This window comes from Mauremys reevesii, linkage group 2, assembly GCF_016161935.1.
Source record: "Mauremys reevesii isolate NIE-2019 linkage group 2, ASM1616193v1, whole genome shotgun sequence".
In the NCBI taxonomy this organism is placed as follows: Eukaryota; Metazoa; Chordata; order Testudines; family Geoemydidae; genus Mauremys; species Mauremys reevesii.
Window position 1 is genome coordinate 9,169,579 of NC_052624.1, and position 27,842 is coordinate 9,197,420.

At 43.2% G+C, this 27,842-nt stretch overlaps 1 protein-coding gene and 1 long non-coding RNA gene across 10 annotated transcripts in view; one reads left to right on the forward strand and one right to left on the reverse strand.

Annotated features, from left to right (window-relative positions):
• Positions 1-6,842: 6,842 nt before the first annotated feature.
• LOC120397488 lies at positions 6,843-24,557 on the forward strand. Its single transcript, XR_005593823.1, has 3 exons — positions 6,843-6,882; positions 11,130-11,215; positions 24,484-24,557. It is a non-coding gene; the product is annotated as an uncharacterized LOC120397488 (long non-coding RNA).
• Positions 12,931-27,842, reverse strand: part of NKTR (natural killer cell triggering receptor) — a 69,312-nt gene continuing 54,400 nt past the window's right edge. For 7 of the 9 annotated variants that reach the window (XM_039523413.1, XM_039523409.1, XM_039523412.1 and 4 more), the window contains 5 exons: positions 21,870-24,827; positions 20,629-20,724; positions 19,892-19,951; positions 19,122-19,226; positions 12,931-15,543 (listed from right to left, as the gene is read on the reverse strand). In XM_039523413.1, coding sequence (XP_039379347.1) covers positions 15,465-15,543; positions 19,122-19,226; positions 19,892-19,951; positions 20,629-20,724; positions 21,870-24,827 — 3,298 coding nt within the window. In that variant the 3' untranslated portion in view covers positions 12,931-15,464. The remainder of the gene's footprint in view (positions 15,544-19,121; positions 19,227-19,891; positions 19,952-20,628; positions 20,725-21,869; positions 24,828-27,842) is intronic. The other 2 variants (XM_039523410.1, XM_039523407.1) reach the window with 1 other exon arrangement.

Here is a 27,842-nt window from a genome sequence, read left to right on the forward strand (position 1 = left end):
CTCTAGTTCAATCACTGCTGCTGGACATGAAGCAGGAGTTAATTCACAGAAGGCTTGTGGCCTGTGTTCTGCATTAGGTCAGACTAGCCAATCACAATGATCCCTTCTGGCCCTAAAATCTAGAAATCTATGAAACAGGCCTCTCCAGAGCAGAAACAACATGAGCTGGAATTAAGCTCCAGGCTTGGAGGAGTGCCTGTTTGAACATTAAGACATTTTAAAAATATTTTTGTTCACATTTATAGCTGTTTTGACAAAGCTTTTTATTTGCTGAGCTTTTACTGTCTTCTGCTTCCCACTAGTTTAACTACAAAGGAGACATCTGTGTACAATACCGCTCCTTCCAGCACAGAGCAAAGCAGAGACTGCGCCATGCCGGGGAGGAAGCCACTACAAAGCAGCTTGTATTTTATGTAGCGTCTCACCAGTTCATGTCCCCACATTCACAATTGCTGACCAACAGAAAGGACCTTCTTTCTCTGCTTCTGTTCTATACCCTCACCTGTATAGTATCCAAGCACCTCACAGTCATCAAGGGATTTTATCCTCGCAGCATCCCTGTGAGCTGGGGATGTTTTATCCCCATTTTACAGATGGGGAACTGGGGCATAAGGTAGATTAAATGACTTGCCCAAGGTTCCACAGGAAGTCTGTGGCACAGCTGGGAAATGAGCCTGGATTCTTAAATCCTAGCCCCACACAGATTATTAGATTAAGTGTCCTTGATATTCCGCCCTCCTGCTGTTTAAAATGAACAGCCACTTGCTGTCATGAAGAGGTTTGATCTTTGTCATTCCCTTCTTTTACGCCTCAGTGCAGCAAAGCACTTAAGCGTGTGCTCAAGTCCATCCTTATTCAGCAAAGCAGTTAAGCACATGCTAAAATCCCACCGCAGACCCCGAGAGAACCCCCAAAGACCACAGACTCTAGTAAGGTACGAAGGCACCCGGGCCAGGTTTATTGTCAAACGAAGCACAGTAATAGTTTCCTATAGACTCTACAGGGCATACTATGTATTTGTGCTCCCTGGCAATGGACCAGCTCAGTCAGTGGGAGGACACTCCACTGGCCCCTAGGCTGGACGATGATGTGCACTCCGGGACCGACTTTTATATAGTTACAGGACAGATCACTCATCCCTACTGACGTATTGAGGTGCAGCCCCTTGGCTCATTAGGGGCTGTCTCCCCTTTGATCGTGTCGGTTCAAATAAATCTATCCATCATGTTGTCCTTTTGACCCTGTCTTTAAGATGCTCCTGCCTGTTCCTCGTTATCTCTGTGGAGTGTTCTGATGCCATCTTGGCACAAGTTCCTCTTATTAGCATTTATGTGTGGATCCACCTGCTTCTAGCAGCCCTCTTCTCGCCAACTTCTGTGAGTGGGGCCTGCCTCTGGCTCACAGCCCAGCTTTGGCTTAGCAATGCCTGGAAGTACTTTGGTTCAGGCTTCAGGCCTCAGACTGGGCCTCTGACATAAGAGTTTATGTTTCAGGACCTCATCTTACTACAGGGAGCTTGGCTGGGCCTCTCCAGACAAGTGTGTCTTGAGGGAGCCCAGCTGGAGCGATTCCCTGCCCCGGACCAGCCCTGGCTGTGCTGCTGGCTCAGCCCAGCAGACACAGTTGCCTTCCACCAGGGCCGGTGAGTGCGGCCGAGAGGTAGAGCATGAGGGAGTGGGTCTCTGAGGGGTTGGGGGTGGGGGAGGTGCTGGGCTGTGAAGGGGCACGGAGGATCTGTGTGTATTGGGGCAATAGGGAGTGGGGGTTCTGTGGGGGGTGCTGGGCAGTTGTGGTGGAGCTGTGGGCAGAAGTGATGTTGCGTAGGGTGCTGGGCATTTGTGGGGAGGGTTGCGGGGGCGCTGGGGCCGAGGGGGGCTCTGGCCATAGGGAGTCGGGGGGGGGAGGTTGGAGGGCATGTCATGGGCCCGCCCCCAAGGGGAAGGGGCATGCTGGCAGCACAGGGCTGGGTGTGTGTCTGGCAACTGCTGGCTTGTAAATAGTGCCCTTGCGCTGGGCAGCGTGGGGCCGCCCCTGCCATGCCACGTCCCATTGGCTCTGGCTGGCCCCTCGCTCTGGGGACTGACCTCCCCGTACCTTGCTCCATTGCCTACATGGAGGCCCACAAGTATGTTTAGCACCAGGCCTATAAAAGGCTAATCTGGCCCTGAACTCAGGAACTTTGCTACATATTCTTAAGTGGCACCTACTGGCATTTTATCTGTTAACTATTTACATATACACATCTCATTTCCAGAGCACTGCTGTGATGTAGTGACCACTATAGTTAAGGTTGCGTGGTAGTTGCCATTCTAAGCTCCTGTCTTTAGTCTCTTAGGACTTATTGAAATGTTCCCCCATCAGGCTGAAATTTTTCTGGGTCATTGGCACACTTAAATTTTTGCGGGTTGTTTTTTGGAAAGTTAGAACAAAAATTCTTCAGCCATTTTGAAACAAGGGAGTGGGGGAAATTATATACATTATATACATACACACTCTTCATTTTAAAATAATTCCTGCATATTCTTTTTGAACAGCTTTGCAGCTGAAGTGGGATAGGAATAAAAATCCAAAATTTAGGCCCTGACCCTGCCACGAGATGATTTCAGTCATACCTTTCCACTCACGTAGAGGTGCTGGGAAATAATCTCATTGCAGGATGGGCACCATAGCAGGGAAACAGCTCCCATTGCGAAGTGTCTTTCAGTGCTGTGATGAAAATTGTTTAGATTTCAATGAGCGATGAGCTGGCAGAATCTGCAGTGTGTGTACATGCAACGCATTTTGTAATAGGCTTTTTTGCTATGCTTAAGTATGCGCTCGTTACCCATACCCACTCAGTGTGGTGCTCTGTCCCCCTCTAGTGGTGGCTAGGCCACATATAGAGATTGATGAGCCAGCTACAACCTTGGATAAGAGAGAGCCGAGTCTTTTGGCTCCTGCAATAAAGAACCAGGGATACCAATGCGATCCCTGCTGCTGGCAATCCACCCAGGGACATGGCATTTAACTTAAAGCAAATATTTAAGTACATGACTGAAATGAAGTAGCAAAACAAAGCAAAGCTGCTAACGTATGCTCAGAAATACCGGTTTCTCTTGTGTTGGTTGCTGAAAAATGCCCTCTTTTCATAGTACCACATTCCTTTTGGGACAGTTACACCCTCTCACCATTGCTGCTCCATACTATGACTTTTCACCCAAAACACTTCAATTTTTCGGGGGCGTTCTTCCACTTTCAAGACGAACGGAAAGTAGTCCCTTCAGCGGAGAGAAGAAAAAGAGGGGTAAATATGGTTTTGTTCCTGATTGGGAGCCTTAGTTAGAAAACAAATCTTTAGGGACACAAGCCCCCAAACCTGATATTTAAATAATGTTATAATTTGTTCAGGAAAATGTCCTATCAATTGTAAATAAATTAAAATAAAGCCACTACTTAACCACAGGAAAATAATAGGGTTTATCTAGGACCTACAGTGGCTTTGCAGCAGTTCACTAAATTCATTGAGTTCTATGCTGCTGTCTCAGTCTATGTCTGGACAGGGCATAGGACAACTGGCCCCCGTTCTTGGCTGGTCCCTAGGCACGACCACAGTATCAAAGCAGGGGCCTAGTATTATGCTGGTAGAGGTTCCATCTGGAGAACCCAAGGTTAGATGCATATTCTCATCACTGTTTTAAGTGGAGGACAATTTTAGCACAAAGTATTTCCTGCAGTGGTGACAAACCCTGACATCCTCCACTAGAATGATCTGAGTTGGATTTCCTGCCTCCTAATACTTGTTCTTCTGCACATCGGTGAATATATGATCCTAAATCATTAAACAACACTTACTGGTTCTCTTTTGACCATTCAATTTTTTGCTATTTAATTGTCTCTACTCATCCTGATGGACGGTATAAGATTGTAAAAAGAGAAGAGTTGAAATGTACCTAATGAACACAGTGAGTTTTTAGTATCCGGGTCTGTATTCACATGGGCTCCAACACTGCTAGCAGTGTTTGCCTGCAAATAAAAAATTCAGAACATAGACGAAAAGCCCTTAGAATCTATGTGCTAAGTGACAGTGTCTATTACTTCACCAAAATGCAAAAAAAAAGAGATGGGGCAGGAACTTGCTTGGTAATTGTTACTAAAAGTAGACTGCTTTAGGGGTACAGCCAACAATAAATTCCAAGCCAGGTCATTAAAGATCCCATTGCAATGTTTGTAAAAGCACAGGTGTTCACCTCAGTGCATTGGCCATAGTCCAGTTGCTGGGTAAAATGAGAGACAAGTGCTATGACAAATAGGATTACAGGTAAGCAATCTTCACTTCTTTTTACACTTTCACATTTACAAACTGTAATCCTGATCTGCTGTCAACCTTGGTGCTGGAGCCATCAGAGAGGTCTGGAGGACATCCTGCAGTAGCCACAAGGATGACATCTCTGTGTGTTTCCTTGGAATCTCTTATCCCTTATGTCAGATTATCGACAGTGATTCTAAAAGATATAAACCCACATGCATCAACGATAGCAGGTTAGACTTCTCCAGGAGCAGATTATCTCATAACTGCTGTCATAGGTTTGTTCCCCACTTTGAACTTTAGCGTCCAAAAGATGGGGACCTGCATGGATCCTTCTAAACGTAAATCCTAGTTTAGATCTGGTACTGCTGCCACCAACCAAAAAATATAGTGTTTTGGTACACTTTCTGTTCCCCCAAACTTTCCCTGGGGAACACAGATCCAAACTCCTTGGATCTTAACACAAGGAGAAATTAACCATTCCCCCCTCCTTTCCCCTCCCTGACGTTCCCCTCTCTGGGTTGCCTTCAGAGGCTCCACACTGATTCAAACTCCTTGAATCTAAAACAAAGAGGGATTCACCTTCCCCCCTCCTCTCTTCCCCCCACCTATTCCTGGTGAGTCAGACTAATCCCCTGGGGTCTCATACGAGGGAAAAATCAAACATGTTCTTAAAAAGAAAAGCTTTTAATTAAAGAAAGAAAAAGTAAAAAACTATCTCTGTAAAATCAGGATGGAAATGCTTACAGGGTATACAGCTTATAAAAACTAGAGGGACTCTAGCATAAGTACAAGTACAGCAAAGAGGTAAAATATTGTTCCAGCAAACACACATTTGCAAATACAGAAATCAATCAAAAGACTAATCCGCCTTTTCTAATACTCACTATATTGAATAGAAGAGAATATTTCAGGAAGCTTGGAGAGCCTGGATGTACGTCTGGCCTCTCTTAATCCCAAGAGAGAACAGCCCCCAAAACAAAGAACACAAAACAAAGACTTCCCTCCACCGAGATTTGAAAGTATCTTGTCCCCTTATTGGTCCTCTGGTCAGGTGTCAGCCAGGTCTACTGAGCTTGTTAACCCTTTACAGGTAAAAGAGACATTAACCCTTAACTATCTGTTTATGACAACTGCCTATATCTGGGCTTTGGGCACCATCCCCTGAAGCATCTGGTGTTGGCAGCTGTCAGATTGGATATTGGACTAGTTGGATCAGGGTCTGATTCAATATGTCTCTGAACCCATTTGCACACAGACATTGAATCTTACCTACTACAGGACAGGCCCAGCAAGGAAAATAACAGAACACCGCTGGCCATCACATACAGCCCCCAGCTAAAACCTCTCCAGCGCATTATCAATGATCTACAACTTATTCTGGAAAACAATCCCTCACTCGCACAGATCTTGGGAGACAGGCCAGTCCTCGCTTACAGATAGCCCCCCAACCTGAAGCAAATACTCACCAGCAACTACACACCACACCACAGAAACACTAACCCAGGAACCAATCCCTGTAACAAACCCTGTTGCCTACTCTGTCCCCATATCTACTCTAGCAACACCATCAATCAGAGGATCCAACCACATCAACCATACCACTAAGAGCTTGTTGGTGTCACTAGGCCTAAGTAAACCAAAGTTGTGACTGCAGGCCTGAATGAACCAGAGGTCTTCCATGCTGTGAACTTTAACCAGCCTAAGATGCTAACAGACAGCAAGCAAAATGTGTAACTGTCAGCTGTCTCAGCTTGCAGATGCAGGAGTTTGAAACAGCAAAAGCGGTGGGGAGGAGGGGGAGAGGGGGGAGAAAAGTCTACATGTGCCTGGGCCGACAAGGCCAAAGATAAGCATGTGAATGGGAACTTTTCTAACACGCTGAGATGTAATGTTTAAAGTAACTGCTGTTGGGAAGGGAGGGGTGAGGGGGAAAACCAAACAAAAGGCTTACACAAATAAGGGAGGTATAAATACTGGGACCCCGCCTGCGCGCGGGTGTGCAGGATTTGAGAATGCTTTTTCTCCCTGGCACCTTATTTGGGCTCAAATAAACGTGGTTTTGCTTCTCCACCCTGGTGTGTTAATTAGTGCGACGCACACCGGGCAACGAACCCTGCTGTTGCTCCGCCTCGGGCCCTTTGAGCCGGCAACAGGCTCATTCACCTGCATGTCTACTAATGTGATATATGCCATCATGTGCCAGCAATGCCCCTCTGCCATGTACATTGGCCAAACCAGACAGTCCCTACGTAAAAGAATAAATGGACACAAATCAGACATCAGGAATGGTAACATACAAAAGCCAGTAGGAGAACACTTCAACCTCCCTGGACATTCTATAACAGATTTAAAAGTAACTGTTCTTGAACAAAAAAAAATTCAGAAACAGACTTCAAAGAGAAACAGCAGAATTAACATTCATTTGCAAATTTAGCACCATTAATTTGGGCTTGAATAGGGACTGGGAGTGCAAGGCTCATTACAAAAGCAGCTTTGCCTCTCTTGGAATTGACACCTCCTCATCTATTATTAGGAGTGGACCACATCCACCCTGATCGAATTGGCCCTGTCAACACTGGCTCTCTACTAGTGAGGTAATTCCCTTCTCTTCATGTGTCCTTATACAATGCCTGCATCTGTAACTTTGCCCAGATAAATCTGTTAGTCTTTAAGGTGCCACAGGACTCCTTGTTTTCGTGGATACAGACTAACACGGCTACCCCCCGATACTTGACTCTTACTGTTGTTCTAGATGTGCATATTGGGAGTGTAGGGAGCAGCACCTTGTTCTGGTCTAATTATCACTAAGGTTAAGATTTGGTCATGGTTATTTTCAGTAAAAGTCACGGTCAGGTCATGGGCAATAAACAAAAATTCAGGGAGGCCGTGACCTGCCCGTGACTTTACTAAAAATAACCGGGGGCAGGACTCAGTAGGGGGAGAGGAATGGAGTCCCGGGGGGGAGGGGGCGACTGACAGGCCGAGATCCCCGCCATGGCGGGTGGCACAACCAGTAGCAGCTCCAGCCGGGGACACAACAATGGGGGGTGCACAGCCCCTGGTCCAGAGCTGCAGGACAGGAGTGCACAGCCCAGCCATAGCCCTTGCCAAGCTCAGGCGGCAGCCAGGGTGGGGAGGCACAGGGCTCTGGGAAGCCGCGAATGGGGCACATGGCACCCACTGGCTAGGGGCACACAGCCCCAGCTGCAGCCCACAGCCAAAGCTGCAGGGCTGGGGCGCAGTGGGGGGGGCACAGTGGGGGGTGCAGCCCCCGCTCTGGAGCTGGCCGCAGCTGTGGGAGAGGGGTGCAGTGCACGGCCCAGGGATGCAGCAAGGGGGGCGCATGGCCCCGGCGGAAACTGTGGGGTTGGGGCGCAGCGGGGGGCACATCCACAGGGGACACAGCCCCCGCTCCAGAGCTGGCCGCAGCTGCGGGACAGGGGCGCACAGCCTGGCTGCAGCCGCCCTGCCTGCAAGCCGCAGGGAAGGGGCTGGAGGGTCCCTGCTTCCAGCCATCCAGCCCCAGTTACAGCAGGGCAGGGGCACACAGTCCCACCTCCAGCCCCGGCCTCAGCTGCTGAAAGCTGAAGCGTAAGAAGTTACGGAGGTCCAGAAAGTCATGGAATCTGGGACTGCTGTGACTAAGTGGTAGCGTTAATTATCACTTTCACCGGATAGTGGCACAGGCCTTTCAACCGCCCCTCTGCCTTTGGAGACTTCCGAATTCTCTAGGGCAGAATGTTCTCCAGCCACTGGACCAGTGAATCAATGGGCCGGAAGGGCGTTAGAAACATCAGTTGTCTACAATCATCAAAGCATTAGCTCTCAGATGTCCCCTTCCTTGATGTTGTTTTCACAAGATACCATGATTTATGGATGCCGAGACAGATCCGGCACAAGAGGAAGCAGGGTCTAGTGCCTTTGCCTGAGGCTCGGACAACCTGGTTTCAATTCCTGGCTCTGCCACAGACTGTGTGAACATGGGGTATGTGACGCAATGTGTCTGTGCCTCAGTATCTCCTCTGTAAAAAGGGGACAATAAACAGCACTTCTCTGCCTCGCAGGGGTGTTGTGAAGGCAAATACATTAAAGATTGTGTAGATACTACACCAGTGGAGGCCATATTGATCGAGAGGGAAGGGGACAGGAACAGTGGCGGGGAGCATTGATTGCAGAGCTTAGAGATTTTACAATCGAAGGCCAGGGCTGTGGTGAGGACTCAGAGGTCTCATCTCTCCTCTTACATAACATCTGTGAATTCCCTAGCAACAGAGCAGCCACAAGTAGTGAGCCACCTGATTAAGCTGGGCTGCGTTCCCCAAGGGCTCAGTCTAATGTTTCCTGCCATCAGGAGCTTTCATCTTACTTTGCAGCAAAGACAGACTGGATTCAGGATAGGGTCCCTAGTGTCACCACGGGACAGATCGAGGAGCCCTTACCTCATACTAGTGAGCACTTGGTTGGAATGGAACGACACCCATCAGTAAGTGAGGATCACCAACACAAGGCTTTCACAGTTCAGCTGTTCGAGCAAGCGAGAGCAAACGCACCGAGCTGGAATCCTAAACCCCATCGGCTCCTTTAATAATCCAGCCATCGGTCCATCCCATTTAACACCTTAGCCCCGCCCCTTCCGAGGCCCTGCCCCCATTCACTCCAGCCCCCCTCTCTCTGTCACTCGCTCTCCTCCACCCTCACTCACTTTCACTGGGATGGGACAGGGGGTTGAGGTGCGGGAGGTGGGGGCTCTAACTGGGGGTGCAGGCTCCAAGATAGGGCCAGAAATGAGAGGTTCAGTGTGTGAGGGCTCTGGGCTGGGGCAGCGGGTTGGGGTTCAGGGGGGTGAGGGCTCTGTCTGGGGGGTGCAGATTCTGTGGTGGGCCAGGGATGAGGGGTTTGGGGTACAGGAGGCGGCTCCAGGTTTGAGGGGGGGCTCAGGGCTGGGGCACAGGCTTATCTCCAGCAGCTCCCAGTCAGCAGCGCAGTGGAGGGTGCTAAGGCAGGGTTCCTGCCTGTCCTGACTCCACACTGCACCCCAGAAACGGCCAGCAGGTCTGGCTCCTAGGCGGAGGCTTAGCAGGCAGCTCTGTGTGCTGCTCTCACCTGCAGGCACCGCCCCCGCAGCTCCCATTGGCCATGGTTCCCAGCCAATGGGAGTGAGGAGCCAGTGCTCGGGCAGCATGCGGAGCCCCATGGCCTCCCTCCACCTAGGAGCCGGACCTGCTGGCCACTTCCGGGGTGCAGCATGGAGCCAGGACAGGTAGGGACTAGCCTGCCTTAGACCCTCAGCACCGCCAACCAGACTTTTAATGGCCTGGTCGGCAGTGCTGACCGGAGCCACCAGGGTCCCTTTTCAACCAGGTGTTTCGGTCAAAAAACGGACACTGGGTCACCCGTGGCAGGCGGATGTGATAGCAACAGGGAAGGCCACCTGCATGGAGAGGTGGAGAAGTGAGCACACCGCTATGGCTCAAAAGGGGACCCTGTAAGGTATCACAGCACCAGACTGTGGTCCCATGATGGAGTGGGGGCTTATATTTCAGGGTAGTGGCTGCAAAGACCCTGGAGAAAATGTTTAGTGGTAGGGTGGACGAAGATTGAGAACTCGCCCATTTTGAGGTGGAAAGCTGTGATTGCCTCAAGGTGTACTCTGATTGAGCTCACTGAGACACCCCATTTCTTGAGGGCCAGTATGTAATCCAATACCAAAAACCAAGACACACCTTAATAAACCCTGACTAGAACTTTCTACATCATGGGGAAACACAAAAAGGGCCATTGCCCTGTCTCCTCCATGTGCTTGTTTGCCTCAGCCACCTATTCTGTCTTGTCTTTTAGATTACAGGTCTGTCGCAACTTACGCACATTTAACATGCGCAATTTTCACTTTACACTGTACGGCCGGAGTCCGGGGGCGTGGCCTCAAGCAGGGGGGCGTGGCCTCAAGATTTAAAGGTCCTGGGGCACCAGCTGTGGCTGGTCCCAGGGCCTTTAAATCACCCAGGAGGCTCCCAGCTGCAGAGGTGGCTGGTAGCCCCTGTGGTGAACTAAAGGGCCCGAGGCTCTAGCCACCGTGGAGCTCCGGGCCGTTTAAATGCCAGCCCCAGCCCGGCTGCCAAAGCTGTGGGCGGGACTTAAAGGGCTCCTCCGGGCTCCCCACCACGGCGGGAAGCCCGGAGGAGCCCTTTAAATGCTGCCCCGGTCCGGCCACCGGAGCTGCGGGCGGGATTTAAAGGGTTTGGGGATATAATTTTGAGTATATGCGGTTTTTGCTTTATACGATAACCGCGGAACGGAACCCCCGCGTAAGATAAGACTTGTCTGTATAAGCAGTTTGGGGCAGAGACTTTCATTTTTTGTATTTTTTACACAGCAATTAGCATAATGAGGGCACAACATGGCTGGCCCCTGGGTACTCTCAATGCTAAATAAGTTCCATTTTAAAAAAAATCATTTGCAGATCACCTTTAAGGGCTTTAAATATGACAGATTGCAAAATAGTAAGGACTTCTATTTATATATACATATACACACACACACACCCCCCCCAGTACCAGTGTTTTAGCTTTATAAAACACTGGTAACACATCCTAACTGGTTATACCCATGCAATTCCATTGACTTCAAGTTGAATGGATGTAATTTTAAATGCAGAAATTGGTCCCTTTAATTAACAGTTTATAAAATTTTAATAAGAGATTTAACCTCCTATAAATAGCAAAAAACTAAAATGCAGGTGGATAAGTGTGTTTCACAACCATATTAATGCAAAAAGTTGTTTATATTGGTGTAGGACTGCAGGAGAATTTGAAGCTTTATCTTCTTGTGATTTAAATCCTAGGCAGCATTCATGTTGGAAATTACACCAGATGAGTTCCGGCGTACTGCAGCTCAAGGTCATCTAAATGCTGCGTTCTGCTCCAAACAGTAAGCATGATCATGATGAACCACGTAAGGCCATCAAGAGAAATTTAATACACTGTCAGAAAGTGGGTGATCCTCAGCTAGAGCATTTTAAAATGTTTCTTACCACCCCAGGACAAGGACACAAACAACCCTCATGTAAAGGTGATACTGGAGGAACTAAAGACCTCTTCATGTGCAAATCTATTTAAAAAAGAAAAACTGCATTTATGTTGCTGCTTTTTAAACTGTTTAGAGCACAAGAGCTAGTTATTCATGTGATGGATTCCATTATGCCCAAAGTTGTTATTTTCCTCCCTTAGGCATATTAAAAAGGAAATTTCTCACCTGTAATTATAGATTCCTGAAGATAGTCTCCTCTACAGAGCTACATTGCTAGAGCATTCTGGATGCCATGTAGTTGATAAGCTAATAAAACCAGCCAGAAATATGAAGATATAACCCACTCAACCAAATTTAGGTTTAAAATGAAACATAGGTATTATGTTCTAGGATTTTAGATTTCAATTTTATGGAATGATGCCCTGAACTAACAATACATCCCTTAATATATGGAGCTATACCTATTTCATAGAACTGGAAGGGACTGTGAAAGGTCATTGAGTCCAGCCCCCTGCCTTCACTTGCAGGACCAAGTACTGATTTTGCCCCAGATCTAAGTGGCTCCCTCAAGGATTGAACTCACAACCCTAGGTTTAGCAGGCCAATGCTCAAACCACTGAGCTATCCCTCCCCAACAACTGAATGACAACTACATTTTTTTTTAGCTGTAAAACCTACTCTGTCTACTGATTATCTCCACATACAATTCTAAATTTATAAACAGTGGTTAAAGAGAAATAAATATGCAGGGCTGGATTCTGGTCTTATAGCAGTGTAATTTTCAGAGTGGAAACAAAATGTAAACTTTAACAGTGAGTAATTAATCGGTGGAACAATTTACCTAGGGTCATGATGGATTTTCAATCATTAAATTTTCAAGTCAAGATTGGATGGTTTTGTAAAAGGTCTGCTCTAGGAATTATTTTGGTTTAGTTCTATGGCCTGTGTTATAGCAGGTGAAATTAGATGATCATCGTGATCCCTCCTGGCCTTGGGATCTATGGATTCCACTGACTTTTGCTTGCAGTTTACACCAAAAGATAGAGATCATGTTTTGGCCCACAATGTAGAAAATAGAGGTCAGCCAGCTTGTGCCAGAGACTAGATCTAACAACACAGATGTATGCTATTATTTGCCCCTGCCTGCAGGAAATCCATTTTTACCATGTACAGTGGCAATTAGTCTTTCCATTAAGACAATGCTGATCTTTCCATGAAATCCAGTTTTTCTGGAACAGAAGTTCTAAAAGACTAATGGCTTATTTTGCTAAGCCATTATATCTGCTGACTAAAACTAATCCCACATTCTGAGTGTTACACAAATGATGTGGCAATGTGTATTTGGGAAATAATATTTAGCTCAGCATTTAAAGTGAGAATTTCAGCCAAGATCTGTTAAGTGTATTCTTTCACCAAGAATACGCACATTTTACATATCTTGATTTGGTGTCTGACCACTTCCTTGCTTCAAAACTTTTCAAAATATTTGTTCCTCACGCAGCTATTATGTAAATGAACTATATAGATGTAGGAATCCTTTCCTATATTGGTCAGGAAGAGAAAAGACAACTTGCAGTCTTTTAGAGAGAAAAAAACCACACAGATGGATACAGAACTTGAAGTATACTTTTAATTTCTTTAAGTTCCCCTCATAAGTACTATAGGAATTTTTTCAAATGTAAAGAAATCAATGTTTGCATATATGTACAAAAATTCCATTGACATTTTTAACCACCACCTGCTTCTGAATAACAAATTTGCAGTAAATAAACAGAACATTATAAAAACGCTCAATAGTGCATTTTCTATTAGGACAATTCGACGTAATACAGAGTCCTAAATACAGAGTGAATCCCTTTATAAAGCGACAATTGCTGATGTGAACCATAAAAATATAACATTCTAGCAGTATGCTTTGGACTGGTATAATTATTACTTGACAGTATTTCTATTGCACCGTTTCTCTAGCTTGAAAAGTCAACTCTAGCCTGAAACATGACAAAGTTATAGCCTGGGAACACTTTTTGTTTTTACCCCATGTGATATGGCAGTGTTTAAGATTTTGGATGCCTTATTTCATGTTTAGCACTTAAAATAGTAAAACTTTAATATGAATTAATCCCTTGCAAACAAGGTGAAATATTCACTTACTTTTGCATTTAAAATTATGGATCTGCTCCAACTAACACTGTAGTTGTTTTGAGTTAGCAATGACATATTCATTCATTGATTAGCAGGTTGCAACTTTATTAGAAAAATTTCTGTAAACCTGCATGACCTGCTAGAACACAACTATTTATAGCTTCTTTTGAATGTATATTTCAAGAACTTACAAAATATGGATTTAAAAGATTGTGGATGTGCTTTTTCTGTTAAAGCTACCAAAAGTATTAGAAGGGTTTCATCGTAACTTTTGGAATTAAGAACCTGATTTGGACCTATGTTTGAAAGCTGGATATTCATATCTCAATTAGTTCAGTTCTAGGTATCCCAGGACCTTGCAAACTAATTGCCCTCTCTTCTCTATGCACAGAAGGTAAGTGGAGTATGACATTACATTTTCAACCTTCTTTTTGAATTTCCTTTGCATGTTTCAGCTGAGCACCTAAAGACTAATTTTTAGCAATTTAATGCTATCAAAATTATTGAATTAACTAAGAAAAAAATTGACAACTTTTTACACTTCAAAGCTCCTGATACAAAAAAAAAAATTCACTGTTGCAAAACATTTGAGAAAAGTAAACAATCTCAAAGTATTACAGAAAGTTAGTAAAGCAAGCTATTATAGTACATTGCAGTACTCATTAGCACCGCTAAAGCTACATTAGTCAGCTTTTCCATTATAAACCCAGATTTCAGGAGTTTATTACTGCCATTTAAATAAAAAAATCATTTCTTAGTATACAAATTCTTAAACAACGAAAAATGTATTTATTTACAAGTAATTTTAAATCAGTTGAACCAGAGTTTTGCAAAAAATTATTCAACACAACTTTTGCAAACCATTTGTCCATAATGTGGACTCACTTTTGGTATTAAACTTCAAAAGTACTGTGGATACTTTTTATTAAGCGTATCACTTTTATAGCAATGCCTATTACAGATTAATAAATAGTCCAATAACTGCACAATGACATCTCCCTAAGACAGAAGGGATACATCCTAACTTAGAAGACAATGTTTTACCTACAAACATTTTGGAATGGGCCATTATGATTTATTCTGTCAAAACTACTTTGCATGTCTATTTTCATGGACTTATAATGTGACTCAAAGATTTATAATGTTCAGCTTCAAAGACAAACTGATGTGCTCCACGCACAGCGGCATGAATTGAAATAGGACTGCCTAGAAGCAATTTTTTTTTCTGGGGTCTTAAACATTGGGCTAATTATCACAAAGAAAATCACTTAAAAACATTTAAGTTCTTAGACAACAAGTCAGATATTAAGAATCAACTCTGATTCATCACCCTTTTCTTTGCACATTGTGCCTAATTATTACAATCTGCTTGGTATACAGTATCTCACCCTTTTCCTTATACCTCTTCAATATCAAGGTACAAAGGGGTTGAGTGTTAAGACAGTGTGGCAGTTGGTTTTCATCACCTTGCTACTGTTAATCAAATCTATGTTTATAAGTAGTATGTACAAGACACCACTGAACTGATGGCCAGCATTTAAAAATAAGCATTTTAATAAAATATACAGATGGCAGCCTTTACAAATATTTTTCTTCAAAGTTTTATAGTTATCAGCATTTATTTCAAAATAGTAGGCTGAGAGCCCTCCGGTATTTATATGGATACTTTGAGACAGTACAGATTGCTGCACCCAGAAAAGGAATACCAGCAAATGTACATCAATGTAATTTCATGGCTTGGAAAATGTGATTCAGTCAAATAAATTTTATCTTCATAGTTTGTTACAGTAGCATTTGGCATAAGGGAAAAAACCCAAAACCTTAGCTGAGTTGTGCTCAAAATGTCCATTCATCAATGCAGCCAGTCAAATGAATCCACTGCTAATAAGCAAGTTTCACCTTACTCAGTAAACATCCTTCACCTTCACTTGTGACACTGACAGAACAAAGGTATTACAACATTTACATAGAATTACTAAATACAATCTACATTGCTGAGGAGACATTTTCAGCTAGATCTGCTGCTTTCACTGGGGCTTCGCTTGTTAGAGTAACTGCGATCACTTTCACTGTCAGAGCCATAAGACCTACAATTTAAAAAAAAAAGAAAAAGAAAAAATTTAAAACTCCTTACAAATCAGATTTCTATCTTTTTGTTTCAAGTTCAAAACTGTGGTGATCCAAATCTTAGGAGATGAGTGTAGGTGAAAAGAAAAAAAAAAATCTGTGGAAACTTCTACAGGAACACAATGTATATCCATTTTGAAGCACTTGGAGGAGAGGAAGGTGATCAGGAACAGTCAACATGGATTCACCAAGGGCAAGTCATGCCTGAACAACCTGATTGCCTTCTATGATGAGATAACTGGCTCTGTGGATATGGGGAAAGCAGTGAACGTGATATATCTTGACTTTAGCAAAGTTTTTGATCGGTCTCCCACAGTATTCTTGCCAGCAAGTTAAAAAAGTATGGATTGGATGAATGGAGTATAAAGTGGACAGAAACCTGGCTAGATCGTTGGGCTCAACAGGTAGTGATCAACAGCTTGATGTTTAGTTGGCAGCCAGTGTCAAGCGGAGTACCCCAGGGGTCGATCCTGGGGCCAGTTTTGTTCAACTTCTTCATTAATGATCTGGATGATGGGATGGATTACACCCTCAGGAAGTTTGCTGATGACACTAAGCTGGGAGGAGAGGTAGATATGCTGGAGGGTAGGGATTAGGATGGAAGAATCCCATCCACAGCTACAGGCTGGGGACTGACTGGCTAAAGCGGCAGTTCTGCAGAAAAGGACCTGGGGATTATAGTGGACGAGAAGCTGGATGAGAGTCAACAGTGTGCCCTTGTTGTCAAGAAGGGTAATGGTATTTTGGGCTGTATAAGTAGGGGCACTGCCAGCAGATAGAGGGGGACATGATCATTCCCCTCTATTCAGCACTCGTGAGGCCACATCTGGAGTATTGCATCCAGTTTTGGGACCCCACTACAGAAAGGATGTGGACAAATTGGAGAGAGTCCAGCAGAGGGCAACAAAAATGATTAAGGGACTGGGGCACATGACTTCCGAGGAGAGGCTGAGGGAACTGAGCTTCTTTAGTCTGCAGAAGAAAAGAGTGAAGGGGGATTTGATAGCAGCCTTCAACTATCTGAAAGGGGGTTCCAAAGAGGATGGATCTAGACTGTTCTCAGTGGTACCAGGTGACAGAACAAGGAGTAATGGTCTCAAGTTGCAGTGGGGGTGGTTTAGGTTGGTTATTAGGAAAGACTTTTTCACTAGGAGGGTGGTGAAGCACTGGAATGGGTTATCCAGGGAGGTGGTGGAATCTCCTTCCTTAGAGGTTTTTAAGGTCAGGCTTGACAAAGCCCTGGCTGGGATAATTTAGATGGGAATTGGTCCTGCTTTGAGCAGAGGATTGGACTAGATGACCTCCTGAGGTCCCTTCCAACCCTGATATTCTATGATTCTATGATTATAACCCTAATTTTCTATGATTCCATTGAAAATGGAATCATTTTGATAGAGCTTCGTCATTTCAAAGTCTATTTGTTACATCCAAAATGTTGCTAAATTTCCAGAGTTTGCAGTGAGGTCAACAGGGCATTTGCCATTAACTTCAGTGTGGCCAGGATATCACCCACAGTAACTAAATTTTGGAAGCAGAACCAAAAGATATATTTCGTTTTGCTTGAGTTCAGTGAGCTAGCACAGGCTGAACAGGCAGTGTCTTTTTGAATGGATCCTTAGAGCTGTTTTACTTGTGTTTTCTCCAAGGGCCTAATCCTGCAAAACCCTTACCTCATGTGAGTAGTATCAAATCAACACGTGAGAAGGGGTTTGCAAGACTGGGCCCCCTGAAATGATAAAACTAGGTTTTGGAAATACCAGCGTATCAAAATGAGCATAGGCACTTCCTGGGTATATAAACCAGAAGTGTTGAATACTTGGCCAATGGCCAGGATGCAGCTTGCTTGATGTTCTTTTTTGGTCCTTTCGGTTGTGAAGAAAACCTTCCAAATGCAAATAAGCGTACCCATATCCAATGTTGTCTTCCTGATGTTTGCAGGAAGCCTGAAACAACTATTCAGAGGGGTCTACTTCCCACTCTCCATTATCCTCATGAGGATGTCAACATTAATGCAGAATGAAACAACTTTATGGGCATGTCTACTCAGTGTGGTAATGCACACCAGTGTGGGGGGTGTCAATTCTAGTGTTGTGCACTAACTGACTGACAGACCCTGTTGGTGAGCACTAAAAGTTCTCTAGTGCACAGTAGGAAACTTTGAGTGCACACCGGAAGGGTCTACACAGGCCAGTTAGCATGCAACACATTGGTGAAAGTTAGAATTCACACCTCTCTGATGTGTGTTACTGCACTGTGCAGACAAGTCCTATGTCACCAGTGGATGGGATGGGAAGGGGTGGGAGTGATTTCCACAGGCTAGAAATGGAATTGTTACAAGGAGAGAAAGAGAGGAAACAAGAAAATTGGGGAATGAAAAAGAAAGGAGAATGGAGAAGGAAGAAAAAAAGGGCAGAAACAGTGATGTTGCTAAACACTGGTACATTTTCCCACCCAAGTGATGCTGGTTGAGAGAACAACTAAAATTTAACTTAACTTACTACCGAAAGATCATATTCCATCCTTGATCTTTGTGCAAACCTCCCACAGACATCTGAAGGAATTCCATTGTGGATTGAGGGTGATATATAGTCCCAAATTTATACCATGGACCACACTGTACAGACAGCAATACCAGCAATGCACTAGGCTAGTAGACGATTCTTTTTTAAACATGTGCTAGGAACGTCACCTTTAACAGCAATTGGACTGTGAAGAATGTAGCTAAAGTCTATAGAAGTGTAAATGTAATTACACTTAGAGTTACTTTAATTGTAGCTGCAAAAAGAACAGGAGTACTTGTGGCACCTTAGAGATGAAGTGAGCTGTAGCCCACGAAAGCTTATGCTGCAATTAATTTGTTAGTCGCTAAGGTGCCACAAGTACTCCTGTTCTTTTTGTGGATACAGACTAACACGGCTGCTACTCTGAAACCTTTAATTGTAGCTGTAATTACACTGTAGGAAGCATCATTTTGATTGTCATTCCTGTTAGCATAGTTATTTTTCATCTCCCTTTCACAAGTTTTTTGTATTAGACATTGAGGTCTAGCTAAAAAGGATCTACCATCCAGTAGAATCTTGACACTTGGGGTAATTTTCAGTCCTTTATACCCTTGGCATTTAAGCACAAGCATGGTCAATTTTAAATTCTGCAATTACTTTTCCTGATTTAGCCAATGGGAATTAAATGACAGATTTAAAAAAAAATGTGTATATGCATGTGTAGAGATGAACATATGTACACATACACACAATGGATTACATATAATACAATGATTTCTCTCTCCTCTCAAATCCCTTTGCCCTCCTCTTTCCTTAGAGTTCTTGGAAGTAGGGATTGCGTGTGTTTGTGTTATCTCTTTATATTTCTGGTTCTTAATTTATCATTAAACAAATTTGCTAGTAACAGTACATTTTATACTTGAAAAAAGACTGCATCTATTGAAATGTTGTTCCTTATAAACTTCCAGTAAAGCACCTAAGGAAATTAATTGTGTACAGTTAAGTTTCTGAAATTGTGGCACTGAAAAATTACATACCTGGATCGTCTGTCGTAACTTCGAGATCTGCGGTAGCTGTCACTCCTCTGACTTCTACTTCGACTACGACTTCTGCTATAGTAACTATCATAAGTATATGACCTACTTTAACAGGAAAAAAAATAATTGAAGACTTTGGAAAGTTCTTTTCTAAAATGATCAAAATTAGAATTTTGGATGTTTCTTGTAAAGACATTTATATAAGGAAATATTTTTGTTGCTATATTCCTATTACTACTTGACGGATTTAGCAAATAAGCCAAAATGATTGTAAATGTAATAAAATGTTTATCAGGAAGAGTATAAAGTTTCTTCACAAAACAGCGGTTTACCCAAATAAGTGGTTTACTTTTAAAAATAATGTATTTTTAAATAAAATAAAAAAATGTACAAATCTGTCGACAAATTTTGCACAAAGTATAAAGAATATCAAGCCTAGACTTCCCTCCTTGACCATACTCTTGTAAAATAAACAGCAGAAAAATTTGGGGGGATTTAAAACGGAGGACAAAAGAGTAGAAAGCAGCAGTAAAGGGCACCAATCAATTCAATTCTCTTCAGGGCCTAATACCATGCCCATGACTGATATCTGGATACTCTGATTGCTCTTTTCCTCTTTTAAAACAATCTGATTTAATTTCAGGAAGGTAAGTTTGCAATATTTTGGCTTACTATAAAGCTGTACTTTGAACAATATCACTGTCTTAATATATTTGCTCGTTATAAAAATTACTTTGTTCCCAGTGTTCGTGTAGTATCATAATCCATACCTGGATCGACTGTGATGATCATATGAACTGCTTCTGGATCGACTTCTACTATAGGTTCGACTGTGACACAATCGAAGAAATACATTTTAATCATTAAATTCGAAACAAGGACTGAATTAGAAAAAAATTCTAAGTGACTTTCTTGATATTCCTTGTCTACACTGCATGACATTTAACATAATTATTCTTCAAAAATAAGCAGTTACAAAAGTCAGTTTCTATTCTTAAAAAGCATACATATTTCAGAGTAGATTGCTTCCAGGATGCACCTGCATAGCTACAACTCAACATCAAAAAAACTAATTTAACTTACTAGGATGTGTCTGATTTGTAGTTTGTGATAAACACATACTCAGGGTGTTCTTATCTCGATCACAGAAATTTACCTGTGATTAAGGTTAAGATTTTGTCATGGGAATTTTTCAAAGTCATGGACAAGTCATGGGCAATAAACAAAAATTCACAGAAGCTGTGATCTGTCGGTGGGTGGGGGACTGACAGTCCAAGCCCCACTGCAGGGGGTGGAGGGGAGGGGCTGAGAGACGCTTCAGCCCTGAGACTCCAGAAGGGGGGCAAAGAGCTGAAAGCCACTCCAGCCATGCTACTCCAGACCCTGGGGGCGAGGGGGTGGGAGGGCCCTGAGAAACGCTCCAGCTGAAGCTGAAGAAGTCACTGACATCCATTAAAGTCACAGAATCCACGACTTCTGTGACCTCCCTGACAAAATCTATCCTTACCTATGACTCTTGTAACTGTGGTAAGATCTACTTCGACTTCTTGACCGATCTCTACTGTACCATCCTCTGCTTCGGCTTCTTGTATAGCTTCTTGATCTATAATTGATAAAACAACTTTGAAAAGCATATACAGTAACTCCTCATTTAACGTTGTCTCACTTAACATTGTTTCAATGTTACGTCCCTGCTCAATTAGGGAACATGCTTGTTTAAAGTTGTGCAATGCTCCCTTATAACGTCGTTTGGCTGCCTGCTTGTAAGATTCACTTGAAGAGCAGCGACTTTACAAGGGAGCATTGCACAAGTCCCGGTTCTCCGCCTCCTCCCCCTCCCTCTCAGTGCTTCCCCCACCGCCAAAGAGCTGTTTAGCAGCGCTTAGGACTTTCTGAGAGGGAGGGGGAGGAGTGTGGCGACAGCGCTTCCCCGCTCCTGTGCCTCCCTCCCAGAAAGTCCTAAGCGCGAAGTGCTGGGAAGGAGGGGGAGGAGTAAGAAAGCCCCGCATCTCCACTCCTCCCCCTCCCTCCCAGAAAATCCTAAGTGCTGCTAAACAGCTGTTTGGCGGTGCTTAGGACTTGGGGGCGGTGGGGAGGGAGGGATGTGGCATGCTCCGGAGAGGAGGCAGAGTAGGGTGGGAAGAGGTGGGCCTGGAGTAGAGCGGGGACAGGAAGAGGTGGGCCTGGAGCATTCCCGGCAAAATCCGATCCTGTTCTCTGGGGAAGCTGCTCCTGCAAAGGTGCTTCCTAGCATCCTTGCCTGCAGCGGGCTGTGTCTGTGTGGGGTAAGCCAGGGGCACTTCCCAACCACAGTACAGTACAACACTGTACAGTATACAGTATAATGCCCTTTGTCTGCCCCCAAAAAATTTCCTTGGAACCTAACCCCCTAAATTTACATTAAATCTTATGGGACAATTGGATTCGTTTAACATTGTTTCACTTAAAGTTGCATTTTTCAGGAACATAACTACAACATTAAGTGAGGAGTTACTGTACTGAAATATAATTAAAATTAACAGTGATGGAAACCGAATTAACACTTCAAGATAAACTTGAAAAATAAAGTTCTTTATTGCAAACTAGTTAGTGAAAAGATATATTGCTAGTTTCTAGTTAGCACGTTACTGCTGGAAAATGAGAGATCCTGGCAACACAGAACTTGCACTTCTATCTCAAATTCATTTGCTTACGGTTTAAGTAAAACTGCAGATTACTAAAACAGAGATTACATAACAAATTACTAACCTATATGAGTAAGTGGAACTTCGTGATCGACTTCTTGAGTGACTGTAGGATAGAGATCTTGTTCTATGTCTGGATTTAGATTCAGATTTACTTCGTGACCTACTTAGACTCCTGGATTGGCTGTTGTCATCTCTACTTGGAGGAGACTGTTCATCACTTGAACTCTCTTGGTTCCTTGGTCTCCGATTTAACCGTGCAGTCTTTCTAACTTCATCAAACAGAGATCCCGGCCTGACTTTATTTTTACTTTTTATTTCTATTCTTAAACCTTGTGGCTTAGAGTCAGGTGCTGACGTACTGTTTGTAACTTCTGCAGCACTACTAGTAGTAGCAGATTGTAGATTACCTACACCCTGTAAAGGTTTCCATTTATTATCTATCATACTGCTTTGTATATTTTCAGTTATTTCAGTTTTCAAAGTGTCTTCCACAGCAGCGACCATGGTGACGGAGCTACTGTCTTGTATTTCTATTTTTTTGACTTCTTTAATATTGATCAATTGTTTAATACAGTTTCCTTGTTTGGCTGTGTCTGGTCCAGGGTTCTCATTCTGTAAATCTTTGTTTGCATTAATATTTACAGTCTGAGATTTAGCACTCAGGATGACAGGAGACAAAATGTCCACAACCACCTTTCCAGGAGAGTTACGATCTGGAGTACAAATCTCCATGTTATCATCTGTCTGCATAACATCCTCTGATCCATTTTGTTTACTTTCTTCAATATGTTTAACACCTTTCTTTGAAGTAGCCACATTTATTTCTGGATTTAATGTACTGGCTGAATAGTTGTGCTCACTGTTCTCTTTATTAAGGTGACTATGATCTGGTGATGCATTGCACGTAGGGTTCCTACTCGAGAGGTTCTCATCTTCACAATACTTTTCACCATTTCCAGTTTTATCTTTGCACATTTTGTTGTTTTCATAAGCTTGTTGGTTTTTATCTTTACTGTCCCTGGTAAGTTGCTTTTGTTTTTTATCATTTCTGGTAACAGGCTTTTCATTCATGTCCTCATCTTCCTCCTCCCCAAACTCCAATGGAGGCTGCCAGTGAAAAAGCTCTTTTTGTTTCTGAACCTTATGCTTCTTCTCTTTTTTCTCCTTTGATTTCTCTTTGGCTTTTTTGGAATGTGACTTTTTGAGGTTCTTTTTGGACCCATGTTTGTGTTTTTTTGACTTTCCTTTAATATTTGCCAAACTGGAGTGGGAATTCTCAGATGCAGAAGAGGACTGTTGCTTGCTTGTTTTCCAAGTATGATCAGAAGAATCTAGAAAACCTTCTGAAGAATTTGATTTAGTTTTCACCCTGCTTTTGGTAAGACTGAGCTCTGTATCAGATCCTGATGTGGCCTCACCTTCCTCTTTACTGGATGAGGGCCTAGAATCTTCTCTACTATTTCTAGTCTCTCCTCTTTCTGAATTTGATTCCGAGTCCCATTTACTGCCTGAATATGTCTTTCTTTTTGTCTTTCCACCACTTCTATGCTGTTCAGAAGTTCTCTCCCTCAAAGATTTCTTTTTTGAATGGTCACTGTCGCATTCAGACTTGGATTTCTCCTCACTTCTGTCAGCAGTCAAATTGTTTTTATTCTCTTTCTGGTTGTCTCCTTCTGGTTGAGAATGTCCTTCTTTCTCCTGGACTGGCTGTACTTTAACAGAATGCTCACTATCTGTAGAAAAGTCTAAAGATGATCTTCTCTCACTCTCTTTTTGCTCTTGAGAAGACTCATCATAGGCTTTACTCTTCCTGACAACTGTGCTACTTTCAGAGCTACTCTCTTGCCTTTTCTTCAATGATTGGAAATTTTGCTCACTGGATTCAGATTTCCTTTTGCTTCCATGTCTATCGTCATCGCTAAGAGAGTAATAAGATGATGACCCGCTATAACCTGACTGGTCACTGCGGTATCTATTTGGTGACTGAGATCTGCCAGTTGACCGAGATCTTGATCTTGAACTAGATGGACTCCTTGATCTTGTGTAAGATCTAGAGTAGGATCTGCTTCGAGAAGACCTGCTCCTTGATCTTAGCCAACTATCTGAACTTCTCTCACTATGAGACCTTGAATAACCACTTCGATCACTATCTGAACTCTTTTGTCGCTTATGGGAGGAGGAGGAAGTATTAACCTCTTTAATATTTGCTAAATTGTAGTTACTTTGGGTAGGCATTAAATGGGTTGTTTTAGCTTTCATTTCCTGAATTCGCTCATAGGATGGTTTCCAGGGCTTTTGTCCAGGTTTCCACCTGGAAGGTGGAGGACTGTCACTTAAGGGTATAACCGGAATATTTTCAGCTACAACAGGTTGTATTACAACTTTATCACTTTGTGGTATTGCTGCTCTTACAGGTTCAGTCTTATTTGGCTTATTTTCATTCAATTCTGCTTTAGTATTTCGTGGTGAATTTGAAACTGTCCTGTGGTGCCTGGAGTTAGTGCTAGATCTTGATCTGCTTCGAGAATGAGACAATTTAGATGCTGTTCTTGATCTAGAACTTCTTCTGGAATAAGATCTTGATCTAGATCTAGATCTGGATCTACCCCTGGACCTGTAATATGATCGAGAATCTCTGCTTGATAGAGTTGATGAACTCTGGTCATCTTTGTCAGATTTAGACCAGTCTCTTCTGGATGAGCGTCTAGAAGATAATGAGGAAGAAGGAGACTTCCTCTCACGATCCCGAGATGACTTTGTCCTCCTGATAGAAGAACGAGAGGATTCTACCTCTGATGAGGGTGAGGTTCTCTTTTTTTTAGTTTGTTTATGTTTCTTGAAATGCTTTTGCTTTTTGGCTTTCTTTTTGTGTTTTGTCTTCTTTTTCTCTTTTCGGTGCTTTTTGTGGTGGCTGGTGTACCTCAGGGTACTGAGGTCAGAATAGCCATTATGTGACCAAGATCTTGATCGCTGGGACAAACTTCTTTCATCCCATCTGCTTGAACATGGGTCACTCAACCTTAAAAAAAAAGTACACAACATTAAAGGAAATTCCCTAAAATTAGTTTGCTTATTTTCTCCATCCAATATAGAATATCAATACAATTGGTTCTCCAGAGAGCTGAATGAAACTAGGTACAGGAAAACGTTATATTTGCTAATAAATAAGGCCTTGTGTCACAAGGGTAAATATACATCTTAAAAAAAGCCTATTATACTATAAAAAATATTCCCTTTCAGATGTGAAATGGCTTTTATTAATTATGAAGTTATTAGACAGCTACTTCTCAACTGGGAGATAATAGCTATCAAATATCAGTTAAAATCATTAGTTTTACAGCAAGCAGATAAGCTAAATGATGTGATCGGCTTATATACTGCACAATCTCGCCATCCAAAAAAAACAAACAAACAAAAAACTGGTAGCTGACCAGTACAGTAACTGTTGTTCTTTGAAACGTATTGTGCCCATATACACTGCAGGTGTTTGTGCACCCGGTGCACTCGAGTCAGACTTTTGCAAGGAGTACCACCAGATGGAGCATGTGCTCAAAGGTGAGGGCATAAAGCAGATATGGCTGCTGCCTCCCTCTCTATTCCCTCACATTGTTGTATATAATGTCCAAAGTAGCAGAGAAAGTGGGAGGGTCCTGGAATGTATACGTGCACAACACATCTCAAACAACAACTGTTTTTTCTCTTTTGTGTGGTTGTGCACATATACATTCCACTACTGGTGATGCATAAACAATTCCCTTACAGGTGGAGGGACTTCAGATCATCTGAACAGAGATTGTAACACTGACTTGCCAAAGTTGGCATTGTCACGAGACACTTGAGAGATGGTGTAATGAGCGCAAAATGTATGTACAGACAACCACATTACTGCCTTGCAGACATCAGCAAATGTAACATTGCTCATCAATGTTGATGAAGTGGACATGGAGTGAAGTTACTCTTGGTGGAGGAGAGACTTCAGCAAGATTGCAATAGAGCTTAATGCAGTCAAAAATCCAATGAGAGATTCACTCAATTGACACTGACTGACCCTTAACTTGCTCAGCATAAACTACGAAAAGCTTGGGAGAACTCTAGTGAAGTCCAAATAGAACACCAAACCTCTATGAACATCCAATGTATGAAGTGTTTTCTCAGCTTTAGAGGAAAGGTTTCAGGAAAAACACCGGCAAATGAATAGATTGACTCAGATGGAAAGCTGGCACTACCTTATGGTGTGATCTAAAGGAAACTGCCTAAATGGAAGTCCACGAAAGGAGGATCGACAAGAAAATTGTGATGTTCTGCAACCCTCTTAGCAGATGTGACTGCCACCAGAAAGGCTACTTTCATACACAGTAACAGTAATGCCGTTGTAGCCAGAGCTCTGTGTGTGTGTGTGTGTGTGTGTGTGTGTTGAATTTGGAGAGGACTAGACTGAGATCTCATATAGGTACAGGATCAGACGTAGGAGGGTAAACATTGAGTAGATCTTTCAAAAATCAAGAAACAAGAGGGTGAGAGAAAATGGAAAACCCATCGACTGGTGGATGTAGCGCAGAAATAGAAGCAGGTGAACTCTCACAGAACTAACTGAAAGCCTGACCATTTTGGGGCAACAGATACTCCAGTACATATGTAGCCTCTGTGTGAAGAGGCAATAAATGTTAAGATTGTGCCCAAATCAAAAACCTCGTCCACTTTCCTGCATACGTGGCTCTAGTGGGTTCCTTTTTGCTGTTCAAAGATGGTCTGAACCTCTCGAGAGCACAATTTCTCATGAGAATTCAACCAGAGATCATCCATGTCATGAGATCGAGAGATTGGAAGTTTGGATGTAGAGACTTACCTTGGTTCTGAGACAACAGATCCTCAAACAAAGGCAAAGTTAACGGAGGTCGAACAGAGAGCAGATGAAGGACTGTGAACCAATACTATCTTGGTGCATCAAGATTGAAGTTACTTTTCAGTTTTCTGAATACTCTCGGAATGAGAGAAATTGAAGGGATTGCACATAGAAGACAACTGGACCACAGAAAAAGAACTGAATCTATGATGGAATCTGGGTTGCAGCCCATCCTGGAGCAAAATCTCGTGCACTTGTTGTTCTGGTTGGTTCCAAACAAACGTGTTACTGGTGAAAAATCTGGAGAAGGTCCTTCCTCATTGACCATTTGTGTTGGTCTATGAAAACCCTGCTGAAGGAATCTGCAAGTGTGTTTCTTAATCCTGGATGGTGAAAGTCCTCCTGGGAAACATGATGAATGCATAAATTCCATAGGATAGCCTCCTGGCACAGTTGGGACGATCTTGCACCTCCCTGCTTCTTCAGATAAAATATGGCAGTGGTGCTGTATGTAAGAACTTGTACTACCAGATTCTCAATGGTGGACATAAACATCTTTCAGGCAAACTAATAGCTCAGAGCTCTACACATTTATGTGGAGCGAAACTTCCTGGGGTGACCAAAGAGCTTGTGTCCAGAGTTGATCCAGATGGGCTCTCCAACCTTTGGTAGATGCATCTGTTATCAGAGTCATAGTCAGTTCTGGGGACAAGAATGGAATAATCTTCCACTCATTGTGGGGATCCAACCACCAAACAACAGACTGAAGCACTCATGGCAGGTACGCAAATCCGTATGGCCAGAGGGTTCTGGGAAGGACTATATATTGAATGGAGCCAGGCCTGTAGATAGGTAAGATGAAGTCTGGCATGCAGAGTTACAAATATGCATGAGGCGATGTGGCCCAGAGCTGAAAGCAGGCATACACTGCTTTCATTGGGTAGGAATTCAGGATTTTGGAAAGGAAGGCTAAAGCTTGATATTTTTCATTTGGAAGATAAGACTTGTCTGTCCTGGCATTAAGGTCTGATCCTATGAAGGATATGCACTGATCATAATTGTGATTTGTTCACATTTAGTTTCAGACCCAGATGGGAGAACAACTGCCTGATTAGAATGCTGTTTTGGACCTGGTTGCTCGATGCTCCACAAACTAGTCAATCATCAAGGTAAGAAAATATCTGAACACCC